Below are 15,259 nucleotides of genomic sequence, written 5' to 3'. Positions count from 1 at the left end.
CCCGGATGCTGAGTGATGTTGAGCATTTTTTCATATGTCTGTTGGCCATTTGGATATCTTCCTTAGAGAAATGCCTACTTAGCTCTTTTGCCCATTTTTTAATTGGGTTGCTTGTTTTCTTCTTGTAAAGTTGTTTGAGTTCCTTATATATTCTGGATATTAATCCTTTGTCAGATGTATATTTTGCAAATATTTTCTCCCATTCTGTTGGTTGTCTTTTAACTCTTTTAATTGTTTCTTTTGCTGTGCAGAAGCTTTTTAGTTTGATATAATCCCATTTGTTTATTTTTCCTTTGGTTGCCCGTGCTTTTGGGGTCGTATTCATGAAGTCTGTGCCCAGTCCTATTTCCTGAAGTGTTTCTCCTATGTTTTCTTTAAGAAGTTTTATTGTTTCAGGGTGTATATTTAAATCCTTAATCCATTTTGAGTTGATTTTAGTATACGGTGAGAGGTATGGATCTAGTTTCATTCTCCTGCATATGGATATCCAGTTATCCCAGCACCATTTGCTGAAGAGGCAGTCCCTTCCCCAGTGAATAGGCTTGGTGCCTTTGTCAAAGATCAGATGGCAGTAAGTGTGTGGGTTGATTTCTGGATTCTCTGTTCTATTCCATTGGTCAGTGTGTCTGTTTTTATGTCAGTACCATACTGTTTGTTTTATTATAGCTTTGTAGTATAGCTTAAAGTCAGGTAGTGTTATGCCTCCAGCTTTATTTTTTTTGCTCAGCATTGCTTTGGCTATGCGTGGTCTTTTATTGTTCCATATAAATGTCTGAATAGTTTTTTCCATTTCTGAGAAAAATGTCTTTGGAATTTTGATGGGGATTGCATTGAATTTGTATATCACTTTGGGTAGTATGGGCATTTTCACTATGTTGATTCTTCCAATCCAAGAGCATGGAATATCTTTCCATCTTCTTGTATCCTCTCTAATTTCTCTCAGCAGTGGTTTGTAGTTCTCATTATAGAGATTTTTCACATCCTTGGTTAACTCAATTCCTAAGTATTTTATTTTTTTGGTGGCTATTGTAAATGGGCAGGCTTTCTTGATTTCTCCTTCTGCATGTTCACTATTGGAGAAAAGAAATGCTACTGATTTTTGTGTGTTGATTTTGTATCCTGCTACTGTGCTGAAATCATTTATCAATTCCAACAGTTTTTTTGTAGAGGTTTTCGGCTGTTCGATATATAGGATCATGTCATCTGCAAACAGGGACAGTTTGACTTCATCTTTTCCAATCTGGATGCCCTTTATTTCCTTCTCTTCTCTGATTGCTCTGGGTAGTACTTCCAACACTATGTTGAATAGGAGTGGTGAGAGTGGGCATTCTTGTCTAGTTCCTGTTCTTAAAGGAAAAGCTTTCAGCTTTTCCCCATTCAGGATGATATTGGCAGTGGGTTTGGCATATATGGCTTTAATTATGTTGAGATACTTTCCCTCTATACCTAACTTATAGAGGGTCTTTGTCATGAATGAGTGCTCAACTTTATCAAATGCTTTTTCAGCATCTATAGAGATGATCATATGGTCCTTGTGTTTGAGTTTATTGATATGGTGTATCACATTTATTGATTTGCGTATGTTGAACCAACCTTGCATCCCTGGGATGAATCCCACTTGATCGTGATGAATAATTTTTCGTATGTGTTGCTGTATTCTGTTTGCTAGTATTTTAGTGAGGATTTTTGCATCTATATTCATCAAGGATATCGGCCTGTAGTTTTCTTTTTTGGTTATATCTTTACCTGGTTTTGGTATCAGGATGATGTTTGCTTCATAGAATGAGTTTGGGAGATTTGCGTCCGTTTCAATCTTTTGGAATAGTTTGTAAACAATCAGTGTCAATTCCTGTTTGAATGTTTGGTAAAATTCTGCTGTGAATCCATCTGGTCCTGGGCTTTTCTTTGTTGGGAGCCTTCTGATAACAGCTTCAATCTCCTTTATTGTTATTGGTCTATTCAAATTTTCTACGTCTTCATGGTTCAGTTTTGGGAGCTTGTGTGTGTCCAGAAATTTATCCATTTCCTCCAGATTTTCAAATTTGTTGGCGTGTAGTTGTTTATAGTAGTCTCGAATGATTCCTTGTATTTCAGATGAATCAGTTGTAATATCGCCTTTTTCATTTCTAATTTTTGTTATTTGAGTCTTCTCTCTTCTTTTTTTTGTTAGCCATGCTAATGGTTTGTCAATTTTATTTATCTTTTCAAAAAACCAACTTTTTGATTCGTTGATCTTTTGAATTGTTTTTTGGTTTTCAATTTCATTCAGTTCTGCTCTGATCTTAATGATTTCTTTCCTTCTGCTAACTTTACGTTTGGATTGTTCTTGTTTTTCTAGTTCTTTAAGGTGAAGTGTTAGGTTGTTCATTTGCCATCTTTCTATTCTTCTGAAGTGAGCATTTAATGCAATAAATTTTCCCCTCAATACTGCTTTTGCAGTATCCCACAGGTTTTGGTGTGATGTATCATTGTTTTCATTAGTTTCAATAAATTTTTTGATTTCCTGCTTGATTTCTTCTTGGACCCATATGTCATTAAGTAGAATGCTGTTTAATTTCCATGTGTTTGTATAGTTTCCAGAGTTTCGTTTGTTATTAATTTCTAGTTTTAATCCATTGTGGTCTGAGAAGATACATGGGATAATTCCAATTTTTTTGAATTTATTGAGACTTGATTTGTGACCTAATATGTGATCTATCCTGGAGAATGATCCATGTGCTGATGAGAAGAATGAATATTCTGAGATGGTTGGGTGGAATGTTCTGTAGATATCTGCCAATTCCAATTGGTCTAGAGTCTTGTTTAGATCTTGTGTTTCTCTACTGATTCTTTGCCTAGATGATCTGTCTAATATTGACAGTGGGGTGTTCAGGTCCCCTGCTATTATGGTATTAGTGTCTATTTCCTTCTTTAGGTGTAATAGAGTTTGTTTTATAAATCTGGCTGCTCCAACATTGGGTGCATACACATTTATGATTGTTATGTCTTCTTGATGGATCAGTCCTTTTATCATTAAGTAGTGTCCCTCATTGTCTCTTTTTATGGTTTTTAGTTTAAAGTCTATTTTGTCAGATATAAGAATAGCTACTCCAGCTCGTTTTTCTTTTCTGTTTGCATGGTAAATCTTTTTCCATCCTTTCACTCTTAGTCTGTGTGAATCTTTATGGGTGAGGTGGGTCTCTTGTAGGCAGCATATAGTTGGGTCCTGCTTTTTGATCCAGTCAGCCAGTCTGTGTCTTTTAATTGGGGAATTTAAGCCTTTTACATTAAGAGTTGTTATTGAAAGGTGTTGATTTATTCCTAGCATTTTATTGCTTGTTTGGTTGTCTTAGGTGTCTTTTGTTCCTTGCTTTCTGATTTACTGTTTGGTTTCTTTGTTTGTTGGTTCCTTAGGTTGTAGATAGTGTTTTTGTTAGCTTGTTTTCTCTTCATGAATGCCATTTTTATTATACTAGCGGGTTTAGATTTTTCTTGGGTTTTTATGGCAGTGGTAGTTATTTTTCAGGAACCAAACCCAGTACTCCCTTGAGGATTTCTTGTAAGGGTGGTCGTGTGGTAGTGAACTCCCGCAGTTTTTGTTTGTCTGAGAAATATACTATTTGCCCCTCATTTCGGAAGGATAGCCTTGCAGGGTAGAGTATTCTTGGCTGGCAATCTTTGTCTTTTAGTATTTTGAAAATATCATCCCATTCCTTTCTAGCTTTTAGGGTTTGTGATGAGAAGTCTGATGTTAGCCTGATTGGGGCTCCCTTATAGGTGATTTGACGCTTCTCTCTTGCAGCTTTTAAGATTCTCTCTTTGTCTCTGAGTTTTGCCAATTTGACTATGACATGTCTTGGAGAAGGCCTTTTTGGGTTGAATACGTTTGGAGATCGTTGAGCTTCCTGGATCTGAAGATCTGTGATTTTTCCTATACTTGGGAAGTTTTCTGCCACTATTTTGTTGAATATGTTTTCAATGGAATCTCCATTTTCCTCCCCTTCTGGAATACCCATGACTCGGATATTTGAGCGCTTGAGGTTGTCTGATATCTCTCTCAGATTTTCTTCCATGTCCTTGATTCTTTTTTCTTTCTTTTTGCCTGCTTGTGTTATTTCAAACAGCCCATCTTCAAGTTCAGAGGTTCTCTCTTCAACTTCGACAAGTCTGTTGGTTAAGCTCTCTGTTGTGTTTTTTATTTCACTGAATAACTTCTTCAGTTCAGCAAGTTCTGCTACATTTTTTTTCAGGACATTGATTTCCTTGTACATTTCCTCTTTCAGATCCTGTATACTTTTCCTCATTTCATCATGATGTCTAGCTGAGTTTTCTTGTATCTCATTCAGTTTCCTTAGAATTATCACTCGAAATTCCTTGTCAGTCATTTCAAGGGCTTCTTGTTCTATAGGATCTAGAGTTTGAGATTTATTAACTTTTGGTGGTGTACTTTCTTGATTTTTTGTATTTCTGGTATCTTTTTTTGGTGTTTATTCATTGTGGCAGGGGGTTTCACAGTCCACCGGTTTGAGACTAATGACTAACTAGGATGTTGCTGTGGTTGCCAATTTGGTATGGCTCCCTCCGTGACTGCTCAGTTGGCCTCTAGTGCCTTCTGTGTGTGGTTGCCTCGGGTCTTGGGCTTCTCCGGGGAGCCACCTTTCTGGTCAGCTTGGACTCTGCTGGGCTGGTGGATCACGTACCACAGGGTGTGTGATCTCTGTTGAGCTTTCACTTCCTGTGCAGGACTTCTCCCCGTTCCGTGTGCTCTGGCCCAGGCTGTTAGATCGTGCAGTGGCGACCCCACCGGGTGTGTGGTTTCTGTCGAGTCTCCGCCTCCCTGGCCGCACGTCTCCCCCCTCTGTGCACACTGTGCTGGGCTGGGGCGTGTCTTCTGCACCCCTCGTCTATCAGCTGGGCCTTCAAGACCCTGCTCGGCACCGCCTCGCCCAGGAAGTCTACCACGTTTCTGCTAGGCACAGACGACCGGTCTCTCTGGGTGCCTTTGTAGCACGGTGTAGATCTTTCTCGGGTCTTGTTCACCTTTGTATCCCCCCGGTATAAACGGAGTCTAGCGCCCGCCTGCAGCCTGCTCTCCGGCAGGTTCGAGCGGACCTGGGAACTCTCCTACCACACTATTCCCAACCAGAAATTCGTTAGGCTTTTTTCCAAACTGGTGGCCGCAGAGATGGTATCTGCCTCCCAGTAACAGGAAGTTTACCGGGGGCCGGAGTCCAGGGTGTGGTGGAGTGACAGTCGGCCGGCCCGTACTTCCTTGCCCTCCCAACACTGGCCGGGGACGCCCCACGCCACCAACCCACCAGAGAACCGCGGAGGGAGTGGGAGAGGAGGCCGGCCCGCAGGTTCCGGAAAGCCCCGCGCCGGGCCAAGCAAGTGGGAAGGCTCGGTGATGGCCAAGCCGGGCGGGGCTGCCTGGATCTGGGAAAATGGAGGCAGCACCGGGGCTGTGAGTGGCCTGGTGGTGCAGGCGGGAGCCGGGTGGGCATCCACCCCCCCGAACAGAACTGGGCCAAGGGTCACTCACAGGGTTGTGCCAGGTCGGGTGCTCGCTCTCTGTCTCTGGTTTGTCGCCTTTCCCAGTTCTCGGCCGCTGCTGCCTTGGGCTGTTCAGTCACGGCGCGGCTCGGGCGCTCCCAGGAATCTTCTTTAATGCCGGCCTGAAACCTCGAATCCTGAATAGGGCAGCTGGCCGCCTTCAGCGCGGCCCCGGCCTCCGGGATCCTGTCTGCATCCACAGCAGCCCTGGCGCCGTGTTCCCTGTTTCGAGACTCGCTTTTGCAGCTAAGAATCAGTTCTTTTCCTGCTTCACACTTCAAAGCTGTTGCCTGTAAATGAGGCAGCCTCTCCTGCCGGGGGCAAAGTGGCGTTCAGCCCCCACGACCGGCCAGCAGCTGCAGTCCTCCCTTAAGTGATGGCGAGAGGAAGGTCCACACGTTTCCCGGCTGCCTGAAGCCCAGTGGCCGCCTTTTCCACCTCAGCTACTCCGCGCCAGCCGCCGCAGCCGCCGCCATCTTGAAACTCCCAGGATACTGTTTTTTTAATCTCTAATCTGCTTCTGTCTCTGCATTTTTTTTTTCTTTTTCATTTATTTTTTCTTAATTGACCTATGACAATTGTATATGTTTATGGAGTACAATGTGATATTTGGTTACATTTATACGGTGTGCAGTGATCATATCAGTGTATTTAGTATTATCTATCACCTCAAACATTTGTCACTGCTTTATGTTGGGAACATTCAGAGTCTTCCCAACTAGCTACTTGAAGTTATACAGTATTTTTGTTGTCTGTAGTCTCCATATATTGCTATAGAACACTAGATCTTATTCTTCCTATCTTTCTACAATTTTGTGTCTCGGTCTGAAATTTCTATCATATTTGTCAACTCCCCTCGCTGTCCACTTTGGATAAGATGTCATAGCTAGGCAACCTTGTGGATCCAATGTGTTGAGATTCCCACATTCTCAAATTCCTGTATAAGCGAAATGTAATGATGAGACCTTTGAGATTTCAGGCACTTTTCTATGACGGATGGTGAGAGTGTTGGGAAAAGCTCGATGTCACTGGTAATCTTGGGCGGGGACATGTAGACAAGGGTGGGACAGACAGAAACTGGCCTGCAGTTTAGCAGACTATGTTACCCTAGCTCTGTAGTTCAGTCTTTGGGCCTCTAGGAATAGCTTTCAGCTTCCCATTTGTATACGTAGAAGATGAAATTGCACCTTGCTGTTAGACAAGAAGCTGAATTCCTTTCTATTTACTGAACTGCACATTCAGTGGAACCCCGTCCTATTGACCCCAGCACCCAGGCGTCTAGAAGGAGACATGGACAGGCTGGCAGGTGCAGGTTGAAAACAGCAAGCTCAAGGGGACTCTGGAGAAGTTTCTGGTTTCCTTACTGCCAGCCTCAGAGTCCCTTTCCTTGTGCTGAGGGGCTCAGCCACCCTGCGCTCTCCCACTTCTCTATGAGCATCCTGTGTTCAGCCCATCCGATTTCTACTTGGCTGTGTTCTCTTTAGAAGTGCAGGGTATCCTATCAGAATCAGGCTGCTCTGTATGGCCTACTGAAATGTTTTCTTAGACTGGCAGGGAAATTGTAAATTACTTACACGTAATAAGAAAAGAGAGAAGATGGAGACCTTCCAAATGAAATAAGTCAAAAGGGACATGTTGAGAGCAAGCCAGGCGTGCGCTGGATGTGGAGCGTAATGCCTGCAGACCCACAAGCAAAGCCCCTCTGCGCGGTGCAGCCACCGTCATTGCCACCCTCTCCCAGGGAGAGGTGGCTCCATTTGTGCACTTTGTGTTTTCATCGTGTTCACCCTTTTAATTTTATTTAGTGCCTGCCAAGTACAACTTAGCCTGTAGCTCCTGTGAGTGTGCTTGGAATTGCTTCCATTTATAGTACTAGAGGTGTTGCTAAATCTCTAAAGCTAGTGTGGCAGGCAGTATGCTCAGCTTACGCCTCGTGTCGGAAAGAAAAGGCGACAGTCAGTATCCAGGAAGCTGTTGCTTGTTTTACAAGGCCTCGGAACAGGAAGAGTCAGCATAATTGGGGGTGACAATTCCTTCACTCTTCTAAAGGGCCTAAGCCCTGCAAGTAAATGGGGACTTTCAGAACCTAATGCAGCCCGTGCAAGATCATCCCCAAAGGCTGCCAAGCCTGTGGACTGTGACTACGAGTCTGTATCCCTGAACCCTTCTTTGTGAACACAAGACCCCGTGTTTGAACTGTTGAATGGTAAAATATTCAGAATGTAATTCTTTTAAAATATAAAGCCCTCCTGCTGGCTTAAAAAATTAACCACAGAGATTATAATTAAAGTCTGAAGCTCTACTAAGTGTTGAGCTCAAAAGACAGTAATCGCTGCCTAATCCAGAAAGATCCTATGCACTACCTCTTCCCGTATGAACCTATATGTTGATGTTTAGATTGTTTTTTATTCTCTGCTTTTGTTCCCTCTGACTTTGCAGAGAAAGAAAAGGCTGGGGGGGCGGGGGGGCAGGGGACAGGGACCAGAATAGTCATTAGGGAGTTCAGATGAAGGTCAGCTGGTGTATCTATAGGGGCCTTTTTTTGTTGGTTACACAGTTGCTGCTGAGGTTTTTCAGTTCTTAATAATGGAACTTCCTAAATGACTTAAAAGAGAAGAGTTATTCTTGAATAAAAAAAAATTTGCCAACATTTATTCAATGTTTTTTGTTCCAATCACTCTTTTCCCTGTGTTATCTCATTTAATTCGTATGGACACTTGTGGTTGATATTGTTAAGGGCCTTTTTGAACATTAAAAATAACCTTTTGTTATTACAAAACTGGTAAATATACATTGTAGGAAGTTAGAATATACAAATAAATAAGACTAAGAAAGTAAAAATACTGTATTCCTGTTGCCCGTCACATGAGGGTGACATCTTCCCTGATTTTTTTTAATGCATATGTATGTACTTCTTCTTACATCTTAATAACTTGGCCATACTCACATTTCCCTAGTTGTCCCCCAGCTGTCATCTTTATCTGCTCATTCTAAAACAACATGCACTCTAGGACCACATTTCGCATCTGGTTATGTGTCCTCTGGACCTATTTTGACCTAGCATAGCCTCTCATTTTTTTTCCTTCATCATACCGTCATGTTGAAATTGGACCAGTTGTACTACAAAGTATCCTCCCTCCTAAATTTGTTGGATCGCTTCCTTGTGGTGCTGTTTAGCTTGTTCTTTTATCCTTTGTGTTTTCCTGAAAACTGGAAATTTGTTCTATACAGTTAAGCATTTTTAGCTAGAATCCATCGTAAGCAATGTTGTGTGCTTCAGATTTCATGAACGATGCTAAGATTGTTCACTGGATAAAGGTGCTGACATTCTGATTTTTCCATTGTGAAGTAAAGTCGTGTGACTTTGGCCCTGTGTGACTGTCCAATCTCCGAAATGGTTTCTACACCAATTGACAGTCCTTGCTAGAATTGATAATTTATTTAGAAGTTGTGGAACAAGGATTTTCTAATTCTGTTATTCCTACTCTGTTATAAGTTGGCATTTCCTGTAAAGTAGAACCTGGTCTCATCCTCTGGGCTGTCTGACTGTCCTGAAATACGCTTCGTACCGGACAGGCATGCTACATGTAAGGTCATTTCTTTGTGTTGGGTTACCGATGTTTGAATAAGACATTGTTTTAATAGCTGTCTCAAAATGGTGATACATTTAATTTTTCCTGCTTTTTCTTTTTTTTAGAAAAAAGAGACTCATGAATTTTCATTTATTCATTGTGTTTTCATTCACTTGAATTATTCTTGTTGCTATTCAAATTGTCACGACTTTGGCCAGCAGAGGCCCCTTCATGATCTTTTTTTAGCTCTTTTGGTACAACTCATTTATTTTTGAAGGTGGCCTTCCTTTCTGGTATAACCAGAAATTTTAGGCTTACGTGGTTCCCTTACCTACCCCAAACCTGGAACCTACCATTTCTCCAGAGACCTACCTTTGTGTTTTTCCAATGGGTAATTGTATGAGGGACAGAAGGTGATTGCTAAGGATTGCCACCAAGGAGGCACTTTCCAGGCAGTGGGCAAAACCAGTAAATGCCCTTCTAAAAATGTGTGAGTTCATATCGATATTTTCAAATCCACTTTGACATGGCACAGTTTTTACTTAATTTCTTTGATTTACAAATATTTTTTTCTCTTACATCAAGAACGTTGACTTGCTTTAACCCATAATATAAAGAAAATAATTTTAAAATAACTTACATTGATTTTTTTTTTTTTTGTCTTTTTCGTGACCAGCACTCAGCCAGTGAGTACACCGGCCATTCCTATATAGGATCCGAACCCGCGGCAGGAGCGTCGCCGCGCTCCCTGCACCGCACTCTCCCGAGTGTGCCACGGGCTCGGCCCTAACTTACATTGATTTTTACAGATCTGGTGACCAAGGCTTATGGAAGTAGCTAAGTGAATATTACACCACAAAAAAGACACCCTCGTCTTTCCAATTTCATTGGCAAAGCTCTTACTAACCGTAATAAACTGCTGTTATTGTCTGAGCCATAAAGCCATGCTCGAGTATGTTTGATCCTGTGAAAATTTTTCAAATGTTTCTTATATGCTGCAAAAATATAGGGTGGTAGGTTATAGTTTTACGTTTATGGCTTTATCTCTCCACATAAAATGAAACATATTACTCATGTGAAAAGATTGCAGTATCTGTCTCCTGGTTCTTTGTCTTTTAGGGAGGTGGATATTTACACTGCAGTAAATGGCAACAGGAATTCTTTCTAGCCTATACAGACTTTCTTGTTACTTGGTTTCAGATACCTTTCCTTAGTTTCTCATGGTGGTACAGGTGATCAGGAGTGAGCCCACCTTTGTTGCTGACCCTCCTGCTCTCTTTGCATGACACCCATCTCTGTTTATCTTGCAGGTACCTATTTGCTCTGCAGGTGAAGCAGGACTTGGCTCGAGGCAGGTTGACGTGTAACGACACCAGCGCTGCTCTCTTGATCTCACATATTGTACAATGTAAGTCGTGTTGGTTTCCTTTGAAAATCATGTTGGAAAGAACACAGTAACAGTATCGATGGGGAAAAAGACCACATCCACAAAAAATAATAATGTCTTTGTGTTGTTTTTGCTATTAGCATGAAGGACTATGGGTAGAAGAGAAAACAGTCCTCCTAACTTTATTTAATATGCACATCCCCAGACATTAACCCACAAATTCTGTGTTCTGGTCTTTGTCCACTTTTTTCAAGGACTAGTATGGAATGTTTGATATCTCAGTTGTCTCAAAGAGAAGCCTGGATGGACAGTGGCTAATAGACTAAAGTTTTTCTGTCCTGTTCTTGGATTTAATATTCATCATTGAATATGGTACATTAGCCTTAAGACATAAAACTGCCACAGATGTCACTTCTCTCTAGAGTTTTTTGCTCTTTGGTTCAGTGAGCCATGAATTTTGGTTCATGAATCTACACTGAATCCTAGCGATGGTTAAAACTAGGTATTTTTACTTGTGTTAATCTAGACAAAGGATACATTAGATTGTGGTCATTCCAAGCCTTGCTGACAACCCACCTGGGCATTTTTCCCTCTCAACTAAGGCAGAAGGTATTTGAAATGGAATGTACACGTTATGCTTCAGAAAGGAAATTATGTGTATAGACCAAGGTCAATGTGGATAAGCACTACTATTTAAAAAAAAAAAAAAAAGTTTATATTATAACAGCAAGGTGAGGGGTTTGGATTCCTATACTACCCAGCTGCCAAAAATAAATAAATAAATAAATGATAAAAGTAATTTTTTTGAAAAGTTGTGCTATCACATCATCTTTTTCCACTGTGTGCAACGTAGTCCTGTATAATCATCCGCATCCCATTCCGATAACTGCCCAGTTAACAAGATTTCCAAAGGTTTGTAAGAAGCGTCGCTCCTAGTAAAATAATTGCCTTGACCTGAAACAATGAGGTGTTTCAGTAGACGGTGCTTATCTTATTTTTGTAAATGAGAATTACTAAAGTCTACTAGACTTAGTAGATAGATTTTTTTTATCAACTTAAAAAAATGATGTGAGAAAGAAAAAAACAAAAGTTAGCCTTTATGAAGCCTTACTATGTGCCAGCACTGTGTATATTATCTAATTCTCATAACAACCCCCTGTGATCAGTACTAGTGTTATCCTCATTTTACAGATGAGGAAGCTTTGGCACAGAAAGTTATGTAATTTTTGCCTTTCCTGTGTGTAATCTCGCTCTTCATAAAATGACAGTGGAGAGAGAAAGGAAGGCTTTGAATGAGGCAGACCTGACTTCTATGTGTTATGAATGACCCTGGGCAGGTTACTAACCCCCCAACCTCCATTTCTTTCAGAACACGAGACTAACAAAATCTTTCTCATAAGGCTGTGAAAGTTAAACAATAGCATAAACACCTAGTACAAGTTGGGTGTTCAGTAAACATTACTTTTCTTTCTTTATCCTCCCTCAACTGCAGTCTTCCCTTTCCAAAGGATGTGAAAATTTTAAATGAAATCTCCTATTGGAATAGTAACTTCATAAAATGTCAATGACCGTGGGCTTTCTGCAGGAGAGAAATTTACCTTACTCGAAGATTCCTGATGCCATTGAGTCCTGTACCTCTTTTCTCCTGTTTCTTTCTTCTAAGTCTGTTACACTGAGAGTAGATTTTGTGTTCTCACCACCCAAAAATGATAAGTATGTGAGGTAATGCATATGTTACTCAGCCAATTGAGACATTCCACAGTGTACAAGTTACCATGTTGTACACCATAAATCTATACAATTTTGATTTTGTCAGTTAAAAAAAATTAATTTAAAAAAAGAAAAATCTGTTATGACAGTGAATCTCACTCACACATCTGGGAAGTGGAGATTCAGTGACATCCAGAAAACCATGGTCTCTGTCTGATACGCCACTCTTCCCCAGACACCAACAGGTGACTCCAAATCCCCCAGGAATCTTGAGTTCTCCAGAGAAAATTAAACAGATGGCTTCAGAAGTACTCCTGCTAACTGCATAGTATTTGACGTGCAGTCATGAGATGCATTATATTGTTATAATCTTCTGATATTTGTGAAACCCCTTTTCTGCATTTTTAAGCATCCCATGCACTCACAAAAGGAGGAATTTCACAGAATCCTCTGCTAATTGTGTCTTGAGTTCAATTACTGGTAATTATTCGCATTATCAGTAAGGTACAAGGGGTCACCTCATCTCCTTTTTGCAGAAACTATTTGTGCTGATGGAAAATGATCCCTGGGAAGCTGGATGTTCATCTCATCTGTATCTGTACACACAATCTGAGGTCTTTATTTTCCTCCCTTTTATTTAAATACATGGAGTCTTTCAGATAGTCTATATTTTTTCATTAGCTGCTCCATCACTGGCTTTATATCTCCCTTATAGTATTTCAAACATTTAATTTTCTCTAATTTATCATGAATCAACTAAGTAGGACAAGCTGATGAAGAGGCGAATCAGACACTAGTTGGCCTGATGTAAAACAGCCCTTGGGTAGCGCGGAGATGCAGCAGGGCTGCACTTCTGCAGGTTGTGTATGTCCCTGCTCTGAGGATTCTGCATGACAAAATGGGTTTGTCCTAGCGTGCCCTGCACAGAAGTCTTATTCATTTATGGAAACTGCAGGATTTGGGTTTGTTGTTGTCGTTCCTGTTATTTGCTGTGAGGAGACTGTGAAGGAATGTGGCATATGCACACTGATGGAACATCTGTGGCATAAAACATTGAGTCGTATCTTGAATATATGTCAGTTCTCAAACTCTCAAAACATAAGGTGGACCCTACTTTGTATTTCAAAGAAAGAGTGAGTTTGATAGTCATGTATTGCCACTGCGTTGGAGAAGGGCAATGAAATGTAAGTAGTTCAGAGGAAAAATAATTAGGTGTGTTAAGCCCCAATGCCAAAGGAAAACGTGGAGCCCTTAATTCTTTTTTATTGAATTATGGAAGAGTGTGTTATATGATCCATAGGAGTTAAGAAGCCCAGACTTAAAGTTCACAAAAAATTTGGCACTTAGATGAGTCCCTCGTATCTAGTCAATCCTTGCAAATTTGCCTGCACACTAAAATTTGTAACCCCCAAATCAGTACTTGTGACACTTTCACGGTCATTTGCCAATGTGCCCAAGACAGTGAAAAACGAGTCTCCCGAAGCACACGCCCCCAGCTGAGGTTGAACAAGGCAACGTCCTGCCTTCTTGTTTCAGCTCTCACACTGTCAACACGTGTCCTCTCACGGTCTGTATAGTGCCAAGCTTTTGGAATTTTTTGTGCTTATTGTTGGTGGTTTCACTGTTTAAAATGGCCCCCAAGTGTAGTGCTGTCATGCTGTCTAGTGTCCCTAACCACAGTGCCATGTGCCTTATGAAAACGATGTGTGTGTTAGATAAGCTTCGTTCAAGCGTGAGTTCTGCAGTTGGCCGTGACTTTGAATGAATCAACAGTGTATATCAAATGGGATGTCTTTCAGCAGAGACACACACAAAACAAGGTTAACCAAAGCATTGTTTGAAGAGTTGTGCAGGAACCTAACCCTTAATTTCCCCTAGGAGAAATGGTTCGGTAATCGCTACTTCAGTGTTCACAGGGACTTTGTAGATCATAACTACCTTGAATCACGAGAATCACCTGTACTTTCTGGAGACCAGGTAGAAGGAACTGCAGAAAAGTCAAGACCACCATTGTTAAAGCAGCTGGCAATGGTGGCAATATGGCCAGAGATGTCCCCCATTTCTGCGCTGTTTTCTGTGAAGGAAGGTGGTGGTTTAACTTTATTCGGGGAAGGTGAATTTAGTCCAGAAAAGGCAATTTGGAGATAGTGTTACTGGTCTGTCACAGCAGGAGGAAGCTAGTGAGTGATTGACTCTTCCGGTGGCCCAGCTGTTGCCAGGTGAGTGCGCACTGTTGCGTGTAGAGCAGGTACTCTCGGTGGGTGTGATTTATGGCAACAGATAGGCCGCATTCCTCTTGATTATTGGAGGTGCCCCGCCCAAAGTGTGACAAGCTGCTTCACATGACAAAATGGAAGGTAGGTTTCCTAGCAACCACTCTCTTGCTTTTCATCAAAACAGCTGGGTTCTGATCATTAGGCTACTTTGTATTAGGCTCATTACACAGAATATGTGATTCATATAAAAAAAGGCATGCTGTCCCAGAAGTGTTACAATTGGTAAAAACTGAGCTTGAGCTGGTGTTGTTAAGCTATGGCACAACTATGATTTTAAAGCTCTACCCTTTAAATTTCTACATTACAGCAATTTTGAGGACTATGTTGACGTTACATGAGACAGGGCAACACGATTCTTGTCGATGAAAGTTTATAAGACTTTGCAATCTGATCTGTTATTTCTGACAACAGGACTGTAAGAACTTTAATAAACTTTAAATTTGTTTTTAAAACATTAGATTATCTACCTTTACACCCATTTACAATCCTCTTCTTTATATGATAAAGCATTGGATTTTGCGCTGATAATCGTTGTATATAAGTTTCAAAAGTTGGTTTTGTAAAGTCCTGAAATTCCAGGGCCTGTCTCGAGGTCACACAATCATCATCCATGTGTATAGGACTTACTGCTGGGAACAGAAGTGACCCCCAGGTGGGTGGGGAGGAAAAAAAAGAAATCAGGAACACGTACAGCTAAAGATGGATGATTCTGAAGTTCTCTTTGCAACTGTTAGAGATGAAGAGGAGTGGAAACCCTCCTCTTATGTTGCCCGACTGTTAAA

General features: G+C 41.1%; 1 protein-coding gene across 5 annotated transcripts in view; it reads left to right on the top strand.

Annotated features, from left to right (window-relative positions):
• Positions 1-15,259, top strand: part of FARP1 (FERM, ARH/RhoGEF and pleckstrin domain protein 1) — a 281,479-nt gene that overhangs the window by 198,426 nt on the left and 67,794 nt on the right. For all 5 annotated transcript variants that reach the window (XM_063102933.1, XM_063102932.1, XM_063102931.1 and 2 more), the window contains exon 6: positions 10,415-10,512. In XM_063102933.1, coding sequence (XP_062959003.1) covers positions 10,415-10,512 — 98 coding nt within the window. The remainder of the gene's footprint in view (positions 1-10,414; positions 10,513-15,259) is intronic.

Source organism: Cynocephalus volans, chromosome 7 (genome assembly GCF_027409185.1).
Source record: "Cynocephalus volans isolate mCynVol1 chromosome 7, mCynVol1.pri, whole genome shotgun sequence".
NCBI lineage: Eukaryota > Metazoa > Chordata > Mammalia > Dermoptera > Cynocephalidae > Cynocephalus > Cynocephalus volans.
The sequence above is the reverse complement of the archived record's forward strand: the minus strand, read 5'-3'. Positions and strand labels throughout refer to the sequence as shown.